Source organism: Colossoma macropomum, unplaced genomic scaffold, assembly GCF_904425465.1.
Source record: "Colossoma macropomum unplaced genomic scaffold, Colossoma_macropomum, whole genome shotgun sequence".
NCBI lineage: Eukaryota > Metazoa > Chordata > Actinopteri > Characiformes > Serrasalmidae > Colossoma > Colossoma macropomum.
The window spans coordinates 29,115,287-29,135,326 of NW_023494806.1; the positions used below are offsets into that span (position 1 = coordinate 29,115,287).

The 20,040-nt window shown below is 41.5% G+C and overlaps 2 protein-coding genes across 7 annotated transcripts in view; both read right to left on the reverse strand.

The window, feature by feature from the left end:
- Positions 1 to 452: 452 nt before the first annotated feature.
- On the reverse strand, positions 453 to 11,715 carry LOC118827406 (neurogenic locus notch homolog protein 2-like). 2 transcript variants are annotated; one of them, XM_036598758.1, is made up of 9 exons: positions 11,568 to 11,715; positions 9,774 to 9,912; positions 8,195 to 8,241; positions 7,884 to 8,037; positions 5,482 to 5,612; positions 4,287 to 4,449; positions 2,793 to 2,839; positions 2,463 to 2,622; positions 453 to 1,004 (listed from the first exon to the last, which is right to left on the reverse strand). In XM_036598758.1, exons 2-9 carry the CDS (start codon positions 9,875 to 9,877, stop codon positions 806 to 808), a joined length of 1,005 nt encoding a protein of 334 aa, XP_036454651.1. In that variant the 5' UTR covers positions 9,878 to 9,912; positions 11,568 to 11,715; the 3' UTR covers positions 453 to 805. The 2 variants fall into 2 exon arrangements, with proteins under 2 accessions (XP_036454651.1, XP_036454652.1); XM_036598759.1 differs by lacking the exon at positions 11,568 to 11,715 and adding an exon at positions 11,498 to 11,555.
- Positions 11,716 to 15,455: 3,740 nt separating this feature from the next.
- Positions 15,456 to 20,040, reverse strand: part of gak (cyclin G associated kinase) — a 45,444-nt gene continuing 40,859 nt past the window's right edge. For all 5 annotated transcript variants that reach the window (XM_036598252.1, XM_036598251.1, XM_036598249.1 and 2 more), the window contains 2 exons: positions 19,604 to 19,780; positions 15,456 to 18,493 (listed from right to left, as the gene is read on the reverse strand). In XM_036598252.1, coding sequence (XP_036454145.1) covers positions 18,392 to 18,493; positions 19,604 to 19,780 — 279 coding nt within the window. In that variant the 3' untranslated portion in view covers positions 15,456 to 18,391. The remainder of the gene's footprint in view (positions 18,494 to 19,603; positions 19,781 to 20,040) is intronic.

Consider the following 20,040-nt stretch of genomic DNA (forward strand, 5'->3'; position numbering starts at 1 on the left):
AATTCTTGTCCAGTTATGTGTCATGTCATTGTTTCTGTTGTTGTTTACCATTACAGCAACCACAAATCCTGTGGCTACAGTGGATGACCAAGAAATACTTCCAGCCATGAACAAAATATATTTACCAGATCAGGAATGTTTAGCCTAGATCAGAGATTAACACAGGCATAGGTGTGTCAAAGATTACCATAAAGACAAAATCAGCATTTTAATTCATCCATTATGCAGGTGCATAAAACCAAGGCATTCAGTAAATGTACAAAAATGATTATAGAGCAAAATATACAGCATAAAGCTCAAGCACCTTTCTCTTTAAGATATAATTACATAGAAACAACGGTAATTAATGCATATTGAGGCAACTGGATTCACTGATTGCTTTATTTACTTTGCATATTTTAGACATACAGAGTGACTCGCCTTTGTGTTGTGCAGGTGGAGGATAATTTCAAAGCAACATTCATAACATTTTTTTTCAAAGCATACAGGTAAATTGCTGGATGTTAAGTAATTTAGCACAACTGAACTAAATTTAAAAGGATAAACACTTGGAGCTGCACAGAAAATACCCATTCATAATTTGATGATACCCTAAAGCACAAAAACAGAAGATCACAAATGGGATCAACCACAACAGCCTTTTTAAGGAACAATAATCCTCCGAGATCCAAAGCATTGTCTGACACAGCAGATATCCGGTTCCAAGCGAGGAAAACGTAAAACATAATTTCTTTTGAATATAATATATATCTGCTTGCTTCCATGAATAAGATTTAAATATATCTGCATACACATCCAGAGAGGTTTATTTGGTGTCAGTGGTGGAGAGGCACATCAAGTACAGACCAGTGTTCTGGTTGTAGCCTTCCGCTTCCTTATTGACAGGTAAGCTTTTCTCTTCCTTTTCGATGGCCAAGCTTTCCTCTTCTTTATCAATGGGTGATCGTTGACCATCAGGCAAAACAGGTGTGCTGTGCTTCTCGCCTGAGTATTCTGGTTTACATCTGTAAAAAGAATTCACTTAAAAATATACAGACTGAGACAAGAAGACATGGAGCATAAAGATTTAGTAAGAGTAACTAAATATAAGACACAGTGAAACAAAGTGAGGGTTGGATGTTGTAATTTTGTGTTTTAACTGTGTTTTAAAGTAACATTTTATTTTCACTTATTAATGACTATCAGTGGAATCAAGGTATATTTTATTTAATTCAATACATTTTTCTTCTTTTTTTATGTTATCAATATCATCACAAGAGTAAAGCTCAAGTGCTGAGCTACTGCAAAGGGTCAAAGGATGGTTCTTCAGCTGGCAAGGCCTATCACAAAAAGGCAGGCCATGCACTACAACTTCACCCACTGACCCACCTTCTAGGTTCCCCTGGGTGATTTTCCACTGACAAAATCGTGAAGCATGGCTTTGATCAAGAGAAAGTAATCGATGTTCGAGTGCTCGAGCTAGATATCGCTCTCTCATATCCTTACTGCTCAGTTATTAAAGACAAGTTGTATAGAATGACCAAGAACACTCAGATATATTTCTTGGCTCCAATAAACCACAGTAATCCCATGTCAGGGCTCTTGGGACGATTCTTTTGGCTGGGAATTTGTGGTGATATACGCAGGTGGTGTGTGTTAAGCTACAGAGGTCAGCTGGTTAACCCACTGCCATCTCAGAAGCATCCACTGCCATCTCAGAAGCGCCGTTGTACCCCTTCCCATTAATCAAGGACCCTTGCAAGAAGCGCCACTGTACCCCTTCCCATTAATCAAGGACCCTCTCAAGAAGCGCCACTGTACCCCTTCCTATTAATCAAGGACCCTCTCAAGAAGTGCCACTGTACCCCTTCCTGTTAATCAAGGACCCTATCAAGAAGTGCCATTGTACCCCTTCCCATTAATCAAGGACCCACTTAATGAATCGTTTGTCAAGTAGCCTGCTATTTTGTTTGTAAAAAAGATGCTGTAGACAGTTTGCTTTATAATATTTTATAATGTTTTGCACAACTAAGAGCTTTGATTAAAAACTGTTGAGCCCTGTTGGTGATCTTGTGTCCTTGGTAAGTTTGGTCTATTTGGTAACTTTTTTAAAATGTAGGTAAACGTGCAGGCTATTTTGGGTGCAACTGTACACTATGTATTTATGTTTTGTTTAATTTTTTGTTGGAATAGACATCTTTATTTTTGTTTTGGATTCAGGTAGATTGTTTGATTTTGTTTGTTTCTTTTCATTGATGCTGTCCTCAGCAGTTTTCCCTAGGGAAGCCCCAACTTGGTTGTATGCTTATTACAGTTGGATTGTTTACTTCATGCAACATTATACAATGTTTTCTTTGCAGTTGTAGTTATCTGACCATTGATAGAATAAGACAATAAAATCTCTGGAGAACGAATCTGTTGGTAACAATGCAAGACAACTGTTTGTTTGCTCTCTCACTTCAGTGGAACTACTTGGCACTTACATGCAAACTGCGTGATTTAGTTCCGTTGAGTACTGACAAATCCCATGAATGCAAAAATTTTGATATTCTGACGAACAGGCAACATTCCCCTTCTCTTTGTCTTTCTTGCTGTTTTCTGTGATGGGAGTGACAGAAGACTCCTCAGGCTCGGGGAACGAGTCTGCAGAGCAAAAGATAGCAATAAAGGATGTCATATTTTAATTTGAATCATTTACATCTAAATAAATACTGTGTTAATTAACTATGTTAACTCCTACAGCATGCAACAGACTGAAAAGTGCCATAGTATGAGTTGATGAGTTTTCAGAGAAAACACTTCATGCAACTCACCCAACTCTCTAAGCGCACACCTCGGTCCAGTGAATCCCCACTTACATCTGAAAGAAAAATCCAGAACTTGAAAATATAAACAGCCTGAGGCTGGATAACGTGGAGCAAAATGAGGTTTTAGTGGTGTAATGTGAAACACATTCAGTTTAACCTTAACTAGTGTGATGGCAACGGGACAGAATTAAGGACGGTTGAAAGTTAAAACTGACTGGGAAATACTGTTGGCACCCTTTATTAATTTTAAGAGATTATTGGATTTCAAGCAGGTAAACCTCCTTTAATTTGTAATTAAACACCCTTTGGCAGCTTACAAGTGTAGGCAATATAGAAATCATAGTTTTAACCAGTTTAAAAAGAAAAATGTTAAGTCAACCTTTGTGTGTCTGTGTGCACCACACCAAGCATGGAGAAGCAAAAGCAGAGGATATAAATGTCTGAAGTTTTGCAGAAAATGGCACTGCAGCTGACCTCTCTGGACGTGGACAGAAAAGAAAAGTTGATGACAGATTGGAGCGAAGGATTGTCTGAATGATACAGAAAGAACTTTAACCAACTTCCAGACAAATTCTACATGAATTACAGAAGCAAGGTACATCAGTGTCAGCTTGTGGAAAAAGGACTCTGCCATAAGAGGCCCAAAAGGAACCCACTGCTGACACAAAGACACAAAAAAGCCAAAACTAGAATTAGCAAGCCCACAGCCTTCTGTGACAACGTCCTGTGGATGAAGCCAAAATAGATCTCTTTGGTAAAGCACATCATTGATCTTTTTACAGAAAACAAAATGAGACATAGTCCCTACAGTTAAACATGGAGGAGGTTCGCATGTGTTTTGGGGTTGCTATGCTGCCTTTGGCTCCAGGTGCCTGGAATGTGTGCATGGCACCATGAAATCCAAACACTACCAAAGAATTTTGGAGCACAAGGGAGGGCCCAGTTTCAGCAAGTTGGGTCTCCATCAGAGGCCATGGGTCTTTCAGCAGGACGATGACCCAAAGCATACATTAAATAGCACCCAGAAATGATCTAAGACAAAGCACTGGACTGTTCTATCAGTGAGTCCAGATCTCAATCCCAAAGAACACCAGTGGCAAGATCTCAAAGCAGCAGTTTGGAGAAGGCACCCTTTGTATCCGGGAGACCTGAAGCAGGTTGCAAAAGAAGAGTACTCCAAAGAAACTCAGTCATGGCTCTAGAAAGGGCTGATTTCAGTTCATCTTTTATGGATGTACTGAGTGGACAAAGAAAGTGCTGTAATATAATTGTGGAAAGATACTTTTCAAATGCCTTTTCAAATGCTTCTAGAGTAAATTACTAGGAGCATGACCATAGCCAGAGTAAAACTGCATTCCTACACCACAAAAAATAGCTATCCACAAAAAATTTACCTGACCACTGACTGAATAAAACAACAACGTTTTTGGGAGAACAAATCTATCTATTTGTAATGACGCAAGTTGCACCCTCGTCCCAGTAGAACTACCTGGTACTTACAGGCAAGATGGCTCATTTAGATCCACGATGTAATAACAAGTTCCATGAATGCAGTAATCCCTGTATTTCGATGAACAAGCAGTAGGTAGCTTCCCTTCATCTCTTATGCTGTTCTCTGTGACGGACATGGCAGAAGACTCCCCAGGCCCGACGGAAAACGGAACTACAGAGCAACATAAAGTAACATAGGGTAAGATGAATACCGCGTTATCTCAGTGTACATCAGACTGTCAAGTGAGGTATCTTACCCAACGTGATGAGTGGTTTCAGAGTCTCAGAGCCTGCAGCCTTTTGAGAAAAGGTGTTCTTCATGCAGCTCATCTGAATTATCGTCATATTCTATATATCAAACTTGGGACTTTCCCAGGCCAAAGTGCTGCAGAGATTAGCATTTGCTCTCATCTAACACTCAGAATTCAGTTCATGAAAGCCTTGCTAATGAGCTGATGAGCTGAATCAGGTGTGTTTAATGAGGCAGTGAGCTGAAGTCTGCAGTATTTTGGGCCGCGAGGACTGGAGCCTGACACGTGTGGTCCTTATGCGGGGTTCTTATCAAATATGGTTCATATGGTGTGACAGCCTAATGTAGTGCAAATTTCTTTACCTCTAGGGCTGTCAACCTTATAAATCATTAAAGACTAAATCAGTTAAACCTAAATTTTAGTTTAACAATTTGGCATCTTAAATGTTTAATAATGCTATGCTCTACTGTTCTCATTACAACCAGAACTGATCAAATGGTATGACAAATACCAGATACTTTGCTAGAAACTATTTAGCAATATCGAAACTCGAGACTTGTCCTTGTGCTGTTTAGGTGGAGGATAACTTCAAAGCATCATTCATAACATTTTTTTTCAAGCCACCATTCAAAGTATACAGGTAAATTGCTGGATGTTAATTAATTTAGCACAACTGTACTAAATTTAAAAACTTGGAGCTGTACAAAGAATATCCATTCATAAATTAAAAGCAAAGCAAAGACAGAAGAAGTCTTTTCAAGGAACAGTCATCCTCTGAGATCCAAAGCATTGTCTGACAGCAGATATCCGGTTCCAAGCAAAGAAAGCATAAAACATAATCAATTTGAATATATATCTGCTTGCATCCATGAATAAGATTAAATGTATATCTGCATACGAATCCAGAGAGGTTTACTAGGTGTCAGTGGTGGAGAGGCACATCAAGTACAGACCTGTGTTCTGGTTGTAGCCTTCCGCTTCCTTATTGATAGGTAAGCTTTTCTCTTCTTTATCAACAGATAATCGTTGAACATCAGGCAAAACAGGTGTGCTGCGCCTCTCGCCTGAGTATTCCGGTTTACATCTGTAAAAAGAATTCACTTAAAGTTAAAATATATACAGATTTAGAGAAAAAGATATGGAGCATAATGGTAAGACTTGCAATATGTAAAACACAGTGATACAAAGTGAGGGTTCTGAGCAGAAGCATTATCATTAAGCTAGGCCTTCAGTTCAAGCCATAAATCAAAACCTGGTCAAAATGTGAGGAAAAAACCCAGCTCTAATAGTCATGGATCACCACTGCTAATTATTATTCCTCAATCTCCTTAAATCATGGAGCGAGGTGGTCCCTGTTGCTCTGGCGACAATAATTCATGAGAGAGATAAGTTGGGTCCAGAGGTACCTAAAAAGGTCAGTCAGAACCCAGTTAGATGAGGCCACTGTAGAGGTTGCCAAGTTGCAAGCTGAGGTTTATCTCTGTCTGGCCACACTGATCTCACAGGACACAACACTGAGAAATCTCCTGGCATGACTATGTGCAGTGGCCCATATCGTTTACCCAAATGCCAGAAAAATGGGGTTCTGGATGAAGTTTAGTCTATGCTCAATATGAGGATAAGTGAAATTGAGTCATACAGCCACTGTTGCAGCCCTGTTATGCTTGTCCCCAAGCCCCAGAGGTGTCTCCATAGTGGAGATACTCTGATAGTATGATAATACAGTAACAGCAGTTATACCATAGTAGTATAACCATGGTTTAACAATAGTAGTAGAGATACCACACTGACCGTGCCATTCCACCAAAAAACAATGGATACCATGCTAGAGATATGACAGTAACCATACCATAGTTTTCTTTGTGCCAGAAAACAGTGGGTACCATACCATGTGTGGCAGTGAAGAGCTGGAGTCTTTTTCCGCGGCAAGACGTGTGCTCCTCCTCTGATCACACACAGCTGTGCTGAATCAGAGGAGCACAGACACCTTTTACACTGAGCTCTCTCTGGAGAGAAGAGAGAGGATGCTGGTCTTCCGGTCAAACGCGGAAAAGAAAGGACTTTTTGGAGACGCTAAGTTTTGGCTTTGTTTCACTTAGACATGTGTAAATAACACACTTTGGTTCACTCAAGCTGGTGTGCACGTGTCCCTGAGCTCTTGTTGGGTTTCCCAGTCAGTGTGTGTCGGCCCCTACCCCGGCCTAGAATGTGATGGAGAATGCAGTTTCTGTGACTGGAAGCCAAGCAAGGTAATTTTTTTTAGTTTTTTTCTGTTTGCATTTAAATTTAAAAAAAATAAGAAAAATGCCAAGGGCAAAGAAAACAAAGAATAAAAGAATCCAGAGCCAGCAGCTCAACCCCTTTTTCCTGGATCCGTTGATGCTCCTCTACTGGACTTGGAACAACAAGCTTGACAACCCACAGGAGATGGTGCAGCGAACTGGCTGAGCTGATTAACTGGCCCCTACGCCCCAGGAGGAGAGGCGGCACCTGGCACCTGCTGGGAGGTGGTGCCCAAGAGAGCAGCATTGGGCGGCAGATTGCGACAACACTGACCACGGATATTGCTGCTGTTGTGTCTATCCCGAGGAGGATGACAAGGAGAGCATGGCCTTTGAAGTGGCTGAGCTTCCCCACACCACCATAAAGTTGTGCCACCAGATGTGCTCGAGCCTGTGGAGCTGGACATCCCTGAGCCTTGGCCCACCCACTGCCTCCCAACTCCTGCTGAGGCTGCAGTGCTCTCAGGGATGGACGGGGAATATGGCACAGAGATAGCCCTCTACCCTGCCCATCCTAGTCTGGTTTCTTCCCCTCCCTCCAACCTTGACTTGGCTTATCCCTCTCTCCCTCTCCTGACTGCAGGTCAGGTTTGCAGGGTTGAGAAGGTGAGCATAGGGAATGTATGCCCTTGGTACAGGTCAAGGACTTCCCCTGGCCCTCCTGGCTGCAACCAGCTGATGCCTGGGTGCTGCGTGGTGCTTCGGAGAGCACCCCAGAGCTGCCCACGCTTATGGTGCTGCCTGATGCTCCAGAGAGCACCCCAGAGTCATGTCAACAGTGCTGCCTGATGCTCCCGGAGAGCACCCCAGAGCCGCCCATGATGCCATTGCTCTGGAGAGCACTCCAGATACTGTTTTGGATACCGTTTGTTCTTGGTGTTATGCTAGATGTTGTTTGTTTGATACTAGGATGGATATGTTTGTTAATGTCTGTTTTCTTAGTTCTACAGATTGAAGACTGGCCATTCCTCATTGAAAGTTATGTAGATACTCACTGACGGAATAAAACAATAAAATCTCTCGAGAATGAATCTGTTGGTAACAATGCAAGACAACTGTTTGTTGGCACTTACATGCAAACTGCGTGATTTAGTTCCGCTGAGTACTGACAAATCCCATGAATGCAAAAATTTTGATATTCTGACGAACAGGCAACATTCTCCTTCTCTTTGTTGCTGTTTACTGTGATGGGCATGACAGAAGACTCCTCAGGCTCGGGGAACGAGTCTGCAGAGCAAAAGATAGCAATAAAGGGTAAGTTCAAATTAAAATTTTAATCATTTACACCTAAATAAATACTATGGTAACTCCTACAGCATGCAACAGACTGAAAAGTGCCATGGTTTGAGTTGAGTTTTCAGAGAAAACACTTCATGCAACTCACCCAACTCTCTATGCTGACACCTCGGTCCAGTGAATCCCCACTTACATCTGCAAGAAAAATCCAGAATTTGAAATGAAAATATAAACAGCCTGAGGCTGGATAATGTGGAGCAAAATGAGGTTTTAGTGGTGTAATGTGAAACACTATTCAGTTTAACCTTAACTAGTGTGATGGCAACGGGACAGAATGAAGGAGGATTGAAAGTTAAAATGCTGATGATACGGTTCTGGGGCCGGATTCTCAAAGCACGTCGGTCTGTCATAACCTACTAGGACCATCGTATCTACAGAGCCTCCATCAGAACTGCCTACTCTGTGGACGTCACTCTAGTAAAATTAAGGACCAATTCAGAGTCCTAGCGAATAGAACCAGAAAACATTTATGATCTTTCAACAACGTCATAAAGAGAGCACTCCCACTTATTGTAAACCACTCTGAGATCAACCGCAAAGCCATTAAAACTTATAGAGGGTGGTGGTTTATTTCACTCAGAATTATCAAAACAGACTGGGAAATACTGTTGGCACCCCGTATTAATTTACCTGCTTGGTCTCCTTTAATTCGTAATTTGGGGGCAGTCATGGGCTGGAGGTTAGGGAACCAGCCTTGTGACCGGAAGGTCGCCGGTTCAATCCCCTCAGCTGACAGTGCGTGACTGAAGCCTTGAGCAAGGCACCTAACCCCCAACTGCTCCCCGGGCGCCGTGGATAGGGCTGCCCACTGCTCTGGGCAAGCGTGCTCACTGCCCCCTAGTGTGTGTGTGTTCACTAGTGTGTATGTGGTGTTTCACTGCATGGATGGGTTAAATGCGGAGGTCTAATTCTGATGTGTTCAGGCACAGTTGGCTAAAAAGGTTCATTTCATTTCATACTTTTGGCGATTTCAAATGCTTCCAGAGTTTCTTGTTTCTTCGCTCATTGTCCATTTTATCAGCTCCACTTACTATATAGGTGCACTTTGTAGTTCTACAGTTACAGACTGTAGTCCCATCTGTTTCTCTGCATACTTTGTTAGCCCCCTTTTACACTGTTCTTCAGTGGTCAGGACCCCCATGGACCCTCACAGAGCAGGGACTATTTGGGTGGTGGGTCATTCTCAGCACTGCAGTAACACTGACGTGGTGGTGGTGTGTTAGTGTGTGTTGTGCTGGTCTGAGTGGATCAGACACAGCAGTGCTGCTGGAGTTTTTAAACACCTCAGTGTCACTGCTGGACTGAGAATAGTCCACCAACCAAAAATATCCAACCAACAGCGTCCTGTGGATGTAGTGCAGCGCGGTACGTGAACAGTTGAATAATAATAATTCTATTCAGTTTTTTTCATAGCAGTTTTTGAACATGACACGACTAGTGCACTTCGTCTGTGGTTCAAAATATCGTGAAGCATATCGAGAAAACTTATATCACAATATACTTTTTTTTCCATACCGCCAAACCCTACGCCACACAGAATAGCTAGCAAGAAATATTTATCTGACCACTGACTGAATAAAACAATAACGTGTTTTGGGTGAACAAATCCATCTATCTGTAACGACGCAAGTCACTCCCTCGACCCAGTAGAACTACTTGGTACTTACAGGCAAGACGGCTCATTTTCTGGACTGTAGTAACAGATCCCATCAAAGCAATAATCCATGTATTCTAACGGACAGGCAACATGCAGCTTCGCTTCGATGAACATGGCAGAAGACTCCACAGGCCCGACAGACAACAGCACTGCAGAGCAAAATAAAGTAACATAGGGTAAGATTAGCTTTAGCTTTAGCTCCGACAGCGTACACCAGACTGTAAAGTGCAGTATATCACCCAAGGTGATAAGTGGTTTCAGACACTGACCCATGCAGCCTTTTGAGAAAACATGCACTTCATGCAGCTCACCTAAACTATCTTCATAGTCTACGGTGCTGGCGCCCTTACCCAATTTCTTCTAATATTTGCATATTTGTCAGACTTGAAAGTTCTAGATCATATTATAATAATATTAGACAAAGATGACCCAAGTAAACACAAAATGCTGTTTTTAAATGTTGATTTCATTTATTGAAGGAAAAACGCTGTTCAGCCTTACCTGGCCCTATGTGAAAAGTATTTGCCCCTTAGGGGCCAATGGCTAACCAAATTTAGTTGACTGTTGGGTTCAATTGCACCGGCCACAGCCAGACATGACCACTGCCAGACCTGTTGAATCTAAACACTTAAATAGAAATTGTCTGTTAATGTGAAGCAGCTAGAAGGTCTCAAAAAGCAGCAAATGATGCTACGTTCTAAAGAGATTCAGATTCAGATGCGAAACAAAGTAATTGAAATCTCACAGCCTGGAAAGGGTTACAAAGCCATTGCTGAGGCTCTGGGACTCCAGTGAACCACAGTGAGAGCCGTTATCCACAAATGGAGAAAACTGGGGCTGCTTTGCTTCTGCAGGACCTGGATGACTTGTTATAACTGATGGACCCATGAATTCTGCTCTCTATCAGAAAATCCTGAAGGAGAATGTTCACCCATCAGTTTGTGACCTAAAGCTCAAGCGATGTTGGGTTATGCAGTGGGACGATGAACCAAAGCACACAAGCAAGTCCACCTCTGAATGGCACAAAAGAAACAAAATTAAGGTTTTGGAGTGGCCGAGTCAAAGTCCTGACCTGAATCCCTTTGAGTAAGTTAATTAACTGTCAACTAGGATAACTAGCTATTTTTTATTAATATTATTTTTATTTTCTATTTTTAATACCCATAGTAAAACAACGTCATATTGAGAGGAAAACGCTCATGTGGTGACACCTGTGAGGACGACCCTAAAAAGTATATTGTTGCTGTCCAAAGAAAAACCAAATATACAACTCCAAAATAATAACTTTTCATCCAGTCGGTTTACTTGTTATTCTCTCTGCTCGGAAACACTTTATTTGGAATATCCAAATAAAGATGCTTTTAGATACTTCATTTACTTTCAAGTTACATTAAACTAAATATCTACTAAATATCTCTAAACCTGGCTCTAATCCTAACCCTAACCTTAATCTCAACCCAAAACCTGAACCCAACCCTCACCCTGGTCCAAATCCTAACCCCACCACTGTTTAGAATGAAGTTTCAACTGATAGTTTGTTAACAGTTTGAACATCTGTAGATCATCTATAGGGGACTGTAGTGGACTATCCAAATAAAGTGAGATCCAAACTATTACAAAAATGACACCACTTTGTCCAAAACATAGTTGGCATTACTGAGTGCATCAAAGCTAAGAAATAAAGTACAACAGTACTTTGAAAAATAACTGATTTATCCAGGAACTCCTTTTTACCTGATGTCAAATGTAACCCCTAATTGTAGGATGACTCATCAGTTGAAAACGGCTGTTAGTGAACACCCACCAAGAGAATGGATGAAAAGCAGTCCAAGTACAGAAGTCGGTCATAGTCAAAAGGCCGTTCAGGAGCTGGTGGTTCATCCAGGGACTCCTTGAGGAACGGGCTGTACAGCTCACTCTGGTTCTGAAGCTGAGCTACAAGAGGCACAGTAGTCCAGTGGCACTGAGCAGCAGTGAAAAACCTCACTGCCTCTGCTGACAGTGGAAAGTATAAACCTCCACTCTCAGTCATGACCACCCAATCACTGGTCACAGGGGCGCGGCCTATGCTGGGATCGGGGGCGGCTGGTGTAAATTGGCTAGCAGAGCCGAGCCGTCCATAATGTTTGATTCTTGGCATCCACATTGTTTTATCTGCTGTTACAGATGACTAGGAGCTGGTTATTTTGGACGTCAGTGGATCAACACAACCTTCGGAAGGCTGTAAGAACAATATGAATTAGCCAAGGTGGGGCTGATTTACATCCTGCCCAAGATTTAAAAAAAAATTCTATATAATTAAATATTTGACATAAACAGTCGTTCAGAGTGGTTTGGTGTGAAACACTCTGTTCTAGAGAAACTTACAGAGTCAGAACTGTTCACAGTGGTGGTGATAGGAACCAGACGTCCACCTCTAAAAGCTCCCTCACAGAAAGTTACTACATGAAATGGTTATGAATTCACTGCCTGATGACTGAGACTCTGTTTTATGATAATTTTGTGATAAGCTTTTGACTTAAAATGTATTTTAATCAATTTATTTTAATCCATTCATGGTGGAGGGATACATGCTGGGTGTTGTGAGGCAAAATAGTCCCCAAAGAACTTATTATTTCAGATTTGCCACTATTTTCCATCATCCACATTCCATATAAACTCAGAAGACTCGTGTAGGTTCACTGGTGGTTTTGGATAGTAAATAAAATGACAATATTTGTGTTATAGTCATGGCGACCCCTGGTTCCTATCACCACCGCTGTAAAGACATCTGAACCATTTCACACCAAACCACTCTGAATGTCTCTAAATGATGGAATTCTCCGTTAACTGTGCCGCATAGTATTTCTGCATTTTGAGGTCAAATTCATTATTTAATTTCAATTCCAGTACGTATAAAATGAAGAAAGGAAGCTTTGGACCGGGTCATCCAACGCGCCTGGTGGTGGATATGTGGTGTAATTTAGAGACTTTGCTGCCCTCTGGTGGTTAAAGTTGGTAAAACAGTGCGTGACTTTTATTTTGCCTCTGTTTGCAGCTCTTCCTTATTTTCCGGGTGAAGCGTTTCTCCTCAGCCCGCTCTCGGATCTCCCTCAGTGATCCAGTCTGTTTTCCTTATATGATCGGACCGAACCGAGATGATTAGAAAGAATCCGGTGATCCGGAGATCTGCGGGCGGCTGAGGGGCCCAAATGTAGCCTTTTAATAATTCAGCAGCGGTTATTAGAAACAGCTTTACTGCAGTATACATGCTAGCTAATTTAATAAGGTACAGCTGACAGGTTAGCATTAGAGGCAGGTCTTTAAGACAGTAACGGACTCTTATATTCTCTCTTTAACTCTTATCCTGTAGAGAGTGTGTTAGCTGTAGTCTAGTCTAAGTCTAATGATGGTAGACCGTCTGAGGCGGCTGATGTCTCTCAGGGAGCAGTTTGTGGTCAGTGATGGTTTTGATTCCCGGACCAATCTGACACCTGATGGTGAGAAAGGCTGTCACAAAACTGAGACCACAACACAGACAAGAGTTCTCAGAGAGAGAGAGACACCAGCCTCGCCTAAAACGGCTATAGGACGTCTGTAGAGTCTAAAACGGCTATAGGAAGTCTATAGGGAGTGTAACATGGCTATAGAAAGACTATAGGGAGTGTAACATGGCTATAGGAAGTCTATAGGGAGTCTAAAATGGCTATAGGAAGTCTATAGGGAGTGTAACATGGCTATAGAAAGACTATAGGGAGTGTAACATGGCTATAGGAAGTCTATAGGGAGTCTAAAATGGCTATAGAAGTCTATAGGGAGTGTAACATGGCTATAGAAAGACTATAGGGAGTGTAACATGGCTATAGAAAGACTATAGGGAGTGTAACATGGCTATAGGAAGTCTATAGGGAGTCTAAAATGGCTATAGGAAGTCTATAGGGAGTGTAACATGGCTATAGAAAGACTATAGGGAGTGTAACATGGCTATAGGGAGTCTAAAACGGCTACAGGAAGTCTATAGAGAGTCTAAAATGGCAATAGGAAGTCTATAGGGAGTCTACAACGGCTATAGGAAGTCTATAGGGAGTCTAAAATGGCTATAGGAAGTCTATAGGTAGTGTAACATGGCTATAGGCAGTGTAACATGGCTATAGAAAGTCTATACGGAGTGTAACATGGCTATAGGAAGGCTATAGGGAGTGTAACTAATGGCTATAGGAAAACGGCTATAGTCTAGGGAGTCTAACATGGCTATAGAAGTCTATAGGGTGTATGTTTTGCTGTAAACATGGCTATAGGGAGTCTATACGGAGTGTAACATGGCTATAGGGGCTATGGGAGTCTAAAACGCTATGGAGTCTATAGGGAGTGTAACATGGCTATAGAAAGTCTATAGGGAGTGTAACCTGGCTATAGGATAGTCTATGCTATGGAGTCTCTAGATGTAACATGGCTATAGGGAGTCTATAGGGAGTGTAACATGGCTATAGGAAGTCTATAGGGAGTCTAAAATGGCTATATGGAGTGTATATGGAGTCGTAAATAGCTTTAGAGAGTAAAATGTCTACATGGAGTCTATAGAGTCTAAAATGGCTATGGGCAGTTACATGGAGTCTAACATGTCTATAGGAAGTCTATAGGGAGTCTAAAATGGCTATAGGAAGTCTCTGGGGAGTCTACAGTGGCTGTAGAACATTCAAAGAACCCTTTGCATGATTAAAGTGTTCTTGGCATTGAGAAGGGGTTCTTCAGCTTGATGGACAATGTGCTGTAGATGGTTCTATATAGAACCTTTTTGAAAAGGGTTCCCACCAAAAGGGGTTCTTCTTGTTGCAATGTCAGGCTTGTTACAATACAAGAACACTTTGTGGTGCTACGAAGAACCATCTACAGCACATTCTCCATCAATCTGAACAACAGGTTCACCATGCTAAGAACCATTTAAGCGTGCAAAGGGTTCTTTGAGTGTTCATGGTTCTATACTGAACCTTTGTCTTTACTGAAGACCCATCTTTTTTAAGTGTGTAGCAAGCAGGATTGGGTGACAGCACAGAGAATCCCAGTGGTTCTATGATGTATTTGTCTCTATGCATGCTGGGTATTGTAGTGAGAAAACACTGAACAAAAACATGGAGATGATATAAAATTGTGAATTCTGTTAAACCACTGAGGCTGATGGATACAGCGCTAGTCTACAGAATACTGTATAACACAAATCACAAAAAATAAAAATTTAGTTTTAGGTCTACAAACAGGTGTGCAGCCCCCCAGTCAAGGCAAAAAAGCAAAGCCCCTCAAGAGTTTCATGTTGAAATGTGGTTTATTGGTCATCATACAGTCCAGGAAAAAAAAATGCAGGGAAAGATCTTTTGAGAGTGAGACCGAGAGCAAGGCTTAGTTTTTTACGTTCATAGAAAATAAGAGAAAACGCAACAGAAAGCCCTGAATGACTTTAGTCACCATGAAAAAATAAGGAGGTCTCTCCTTTACCAAAATATAGCCTTATTTTACAGTGTTTCCCGCCCAGCGTGAGGAGAACGTTACACACACGTCCCGCGGCCTTAAAGCCAACGACTGATCTGCTTTCTGCTCAGTGATGATAACATACCACTGAACTGATACACACTTCAGACCAGGAAACAACGATCACATCCCACTTCATCACCATGAGGAATTTTCTTGAGTTTAAGGATGCATTTTAGTATTATGTCACTTTTTTTTTTTTAGTCAATCACCTGGAATGTGTGAAATCCAGCAGCATTTTACCACCAACCTTTCAGTAACTGACCTTCAGCCTGTCCAAAAACTGAAATAACACATTCATCTTTCCAGATGTGATCACAGTCTCTCCACACGGACTGCAGATGTTTTTGGAGCCTTTTTTTAAATCATGCGCTCTCTCCAAAGACAGAAATACAGATTAAGGCTTCAGAGGGATTATTTCGCTGCATTATTGCCTGTACATTAATATTGTGTTTATCCTATAGACTTACATTTTATCCATACTAGACTAGATCACTTTATTAAAAACCCAGTCCTGGACTAAGCTTACAAAAAATATATATCGGCAAAACTCTTTTACACTGATACTGGGGCTGATACAGAGCTGTACTGTCACCTTCATTTGAGAAACAGCTTAACACACATCGATTCCCCCAAATATTTTATCTTAATCGGCCAAAATTTACAATTAATCGTCAGTTATTCACTAACAGGCATCCGCAGTTGCCCAAATACCAGATTAAATTGGCCACTGTTTGAGCTAAGCCAACCATAATACCTGATTAATCACCCAAATACTAGATTGATCAACAAGAGTTTTTCGATTAGTCACATGTAACACCGATTATTCGCCAAGTCATCAAATAATCGGCCACAAAACTGCAGCAAGTCATTAATTGGCACAACACTTGCTTAATCATGCACTGACTGTGTTTAGTCAGCCATTATACCCGATCAATTGACAAAATACCAGATTATTTGTGACTAGCCGATTATTCGCCAAATTATCGAATAATCGGCCACAAAACTGCAGCAAGTTATTTGTCATAACTAATAAATTGCCACAACAGCAGCTTAATCATGCATTGGCTGTGTTTAGTCAGCCATTATACCTGATTAATTGACAAAAGACCAGATTATTTGTGACTAATCGACCACATGTTTAGACCTACCTGATTAATCGTCCACTATTCACAATTAATCATCTGTTTTTTTTTCCTCATGAGAGGTTCGTGATTTGCCAAACTAGCCTACAGGACTCAAACACTGGACATGATGTTTATCCACAGCTCTTCACTTCATGGGTTTTGTTATTTTATAACCAAAGCAACATCCTGTTGGTTAGTCGTCCATCTGCAAAGTCCTCGCTCGTTTGAAAAAAGTTCATTCTTTTTTGGCGCGCAAGAGTGCCGAGCGTTTCATTTTAACGTTTGGTCGTTTATAAGAGAGAGAGGAGAAAAAGAAAACACTAACATTCAAGTAAAACGTGTTTAGAAAAATAATGCCATTTTTGATTAAGGGATTCTGTTTTATATGACAATATAAAGAAGCGAAGAAAAGAACGTTACATTCCACACAGCCAGTAAAGAGCATATAAAGCACATTCACGTGTGTAGATGCTTTGGAATGATTTTTAGAGTCCCAGCAAACATGCCATCCATATATTAGTCTTCTTTTTACTTCTTCTTCTTCTTCTCAGGCATTAAATTAGTCGCCCCTCACCGCAATAAATAAGAAGATAGACTTTTATGATCGGTGTGTAAAAACAACAGAATGGAAGCAGAATGAAGCCGCAGGATGTGATGAAGTGCGAATTTAAAGCTTACGATTAAATTATTCAGGGTGAGTGGACACATCGATTGGACAGCAGGAGACAAACCCTGAAAAAAACAACCACAAAGAGAAGACAGACATGCACACCCACACACACAAACCCTAATGATCAGGGAGAAGTTCGCACACCAGGGATGGAAATCGTTAATCGATTAACCGTTAACCGACAAATTAACAACTGTTTGACCAATTCTAGCAGTTAAAATGGGTCGTTATTGAGTTTTTATTTGAAAAGGCGGGTTTATCGTTCAAGCTGAGAAGTATTTTGAACGTTTTAGGGCCGGTTCTGCTAAATAGGCCGACTAGCGCGCATGTTCGGTAACTTTCCTAGAGGATTTTTTGTCCGTGTTCTCTGAGAAGCTACTGAGGTACACTGAGCTAGAGCTGCCCTAGCCATGACGTTCATGTTCATTTTCGCTTGGGCTGGTGATGAGTGTAAAAATAGAACTTTCAGTAGCCCATCATTATATATTCCCGTCAACTTTGTAGTATTTTGTCATGAAATTGTAAACATTTTATAGCTGTAAGCCCCTCAATTTAAACAGAACCGGGTCAGTTCACTTCATATAGGTTCCAACTATCCATACATACACACCATAACACTGATATCACGGTGCATTAATACAGAATTAAGTATTTAACAACAGCTCTGAACATGCCAGCCTATCAGAACCAGAACTGTTTAATAACTGATATTTTCATGGGTCGTGTCGTTGATTTTAGGCCTGTCGGTTAAAGATTAATCGCTGATGAGGGTCAAAAGAATCTGCCAAAATCTGCATCCCTCCACTCACTCATGATCAAGCTCAATTCCGCACACATACATTAGTCGATATGCTAATCTGTGATGATCATCAAACATACCAAAAGACAACAGAAAAAGATTTAAAAAAAAAGCATATGAAAATAAAGATCAGCGTTATTATCTTATTTCTTCACTTTTGTTCCTAAACCCATCCAGAGGATGGAGCTCTTTCGCAGTGCAAGACGCGGACTGCCTCTCCAACGCTCTGTATGTGCGTTTCCTCCTCGCACGGAGGACGAGAAAAAGAAGTGTAGCTCCTCTGGAGGCGGAGACAGTTTAGCAGTAAGACTCAGCAGCCTCGTCCATCTCGATCCTCTCAGAAAGAGAGAGAGAGAGAGCTTTTTCTCTCCATTATCATCCATCGATTGTCTCAGTTTTAAGTAGCTTCACTCCGCTGTTCTCTCTCTCTAGCGCTCCCTGGTGGAGCCGAGGCAGTGTGTGGGTGATAAAGGCAGTTCGGGTCTGTAGAGACAGAGAGAGAGCGGTGGTCCGGTCCTCAGCGAGTGTGCTCAGAACAGGGCTTTAGCTCCTTGGTTCTCGAACTCAGACCAGGCGTCGTTGAGCTCCATGAAGATCATCTTGGCGTGCTGCTCGTACGGCTGCCCCGTCGCCTGGAGGAGAAAACGGCACCGTTAAAGGAAGAGTTTGGAGAGAAATACAATCAGCCAAGACACGTTTAGTGTCTGAGGTTTGCTTCTTTAGTTGGTGGAGACTTGCTTACATGGTTAAAGAGGAAAAAAAAATTTTAAAATCAGGATAACTGCTGCGGATAGCTGTAGATAACCACATAATCAGGTCTATTAGAGATACTGAACACCTCCACACAGTTTGAGGTGGTTGATTTAGGCATGCAGTGAGCGCCATGATGATCGGTGTGGTATAAGCTTCCATTACTAATGTTAGCTACAGAAGCTAACTCATTGGGCCAACATAATCAAGTTTTGTACAGCAACAGTTAAAATGGCTGTTTCTGAAAGCTGATAAACGCAATAAATTCAGTCTGAATCGAATGTTTGTATAAAGCGTTGCTTGCCGAGCGTAGATGTATCCTTCACTGCCTTGCATATCCCACAATCCCTTGTGTCAGCACCAATGCAGTTATGAAAAAACTGCAGAAAACACCAGCACTGGCACAGTGAAGGACAGAGACCGGTTTACAAATACAAAAAAAAATGACTTTTGGTTATAAAAAGTTCAGCATGCTGGCCTTCTTAGAATATTTCTTCTGGGCAAAACATGCTAACATCTAATGCTAACAACTAGCTGTTGTATTCTGGCAATGAGCTGACGTATTGCTGCCTTTGAAGATCATCTTTCGGTTGCAGGTACCTTCATCACAACGCTGCCTGATTCGAACATAGCCAGAGTTAAGTACAATTATCTGACCAAGTCACCCTGTTTCACTGTTTATCTGACAATGCAGAGCTAGAAAACTAACGTTATTGAAGATGCTGCTAACACAATGGATTATCCTCTCATTAAAACACTTCCTTATCAAATACCTTAATGATTTTTGCCATAACAGAGATCGTGCTGGTCTTCTCAGGACTTGTCGCTGTTTTTAAAGAGAACTTACGCTGTACTTCAGCAAAGAAAAGGACGACCTCCATATGTTCTTTTTCAAAGTTGTGAGATTATCTTCCAACAGCGACTCAAACAAAGTGGATTTTTCAGATTTTCTCAGAATCTCAGGTACTGTAGGTAAGAATAAACCGTCTCACCTTGTCTGGATGGACGACCAGCACGGCTTTCCTGTAGTACTTCTTCACCTGCTCAGGTGTGACCAAGTCGGCCATGTTGACAGGTTTCCAGCGCGTCTCACCCTCCCACAGCACCGTGTGCAGGGTGGAGATCAGCGCCCGGATATTCCTCTCCTTCCCCTCGATCCACTCCAGGATCTAACACAACACACAGAGACCCGATCACAATCAGTACGTATACAAACATGTGAGACCACAAACTTACTTATCAGTGCCTGAAACACACAGCAGTATTACGTATTTGATCAGGGTGCTCAAACTAGCGTCCAGCAGGACACAACTTTATAAAACTTCACATTAAGCACTGAGCCTTAAATCAGGCCCGTAAATCATTTTTTCATTTTTTGCGGTCAGTTAATTGGAGTATTTGAAAAACTGTCCAAGGACACAGGAACTCT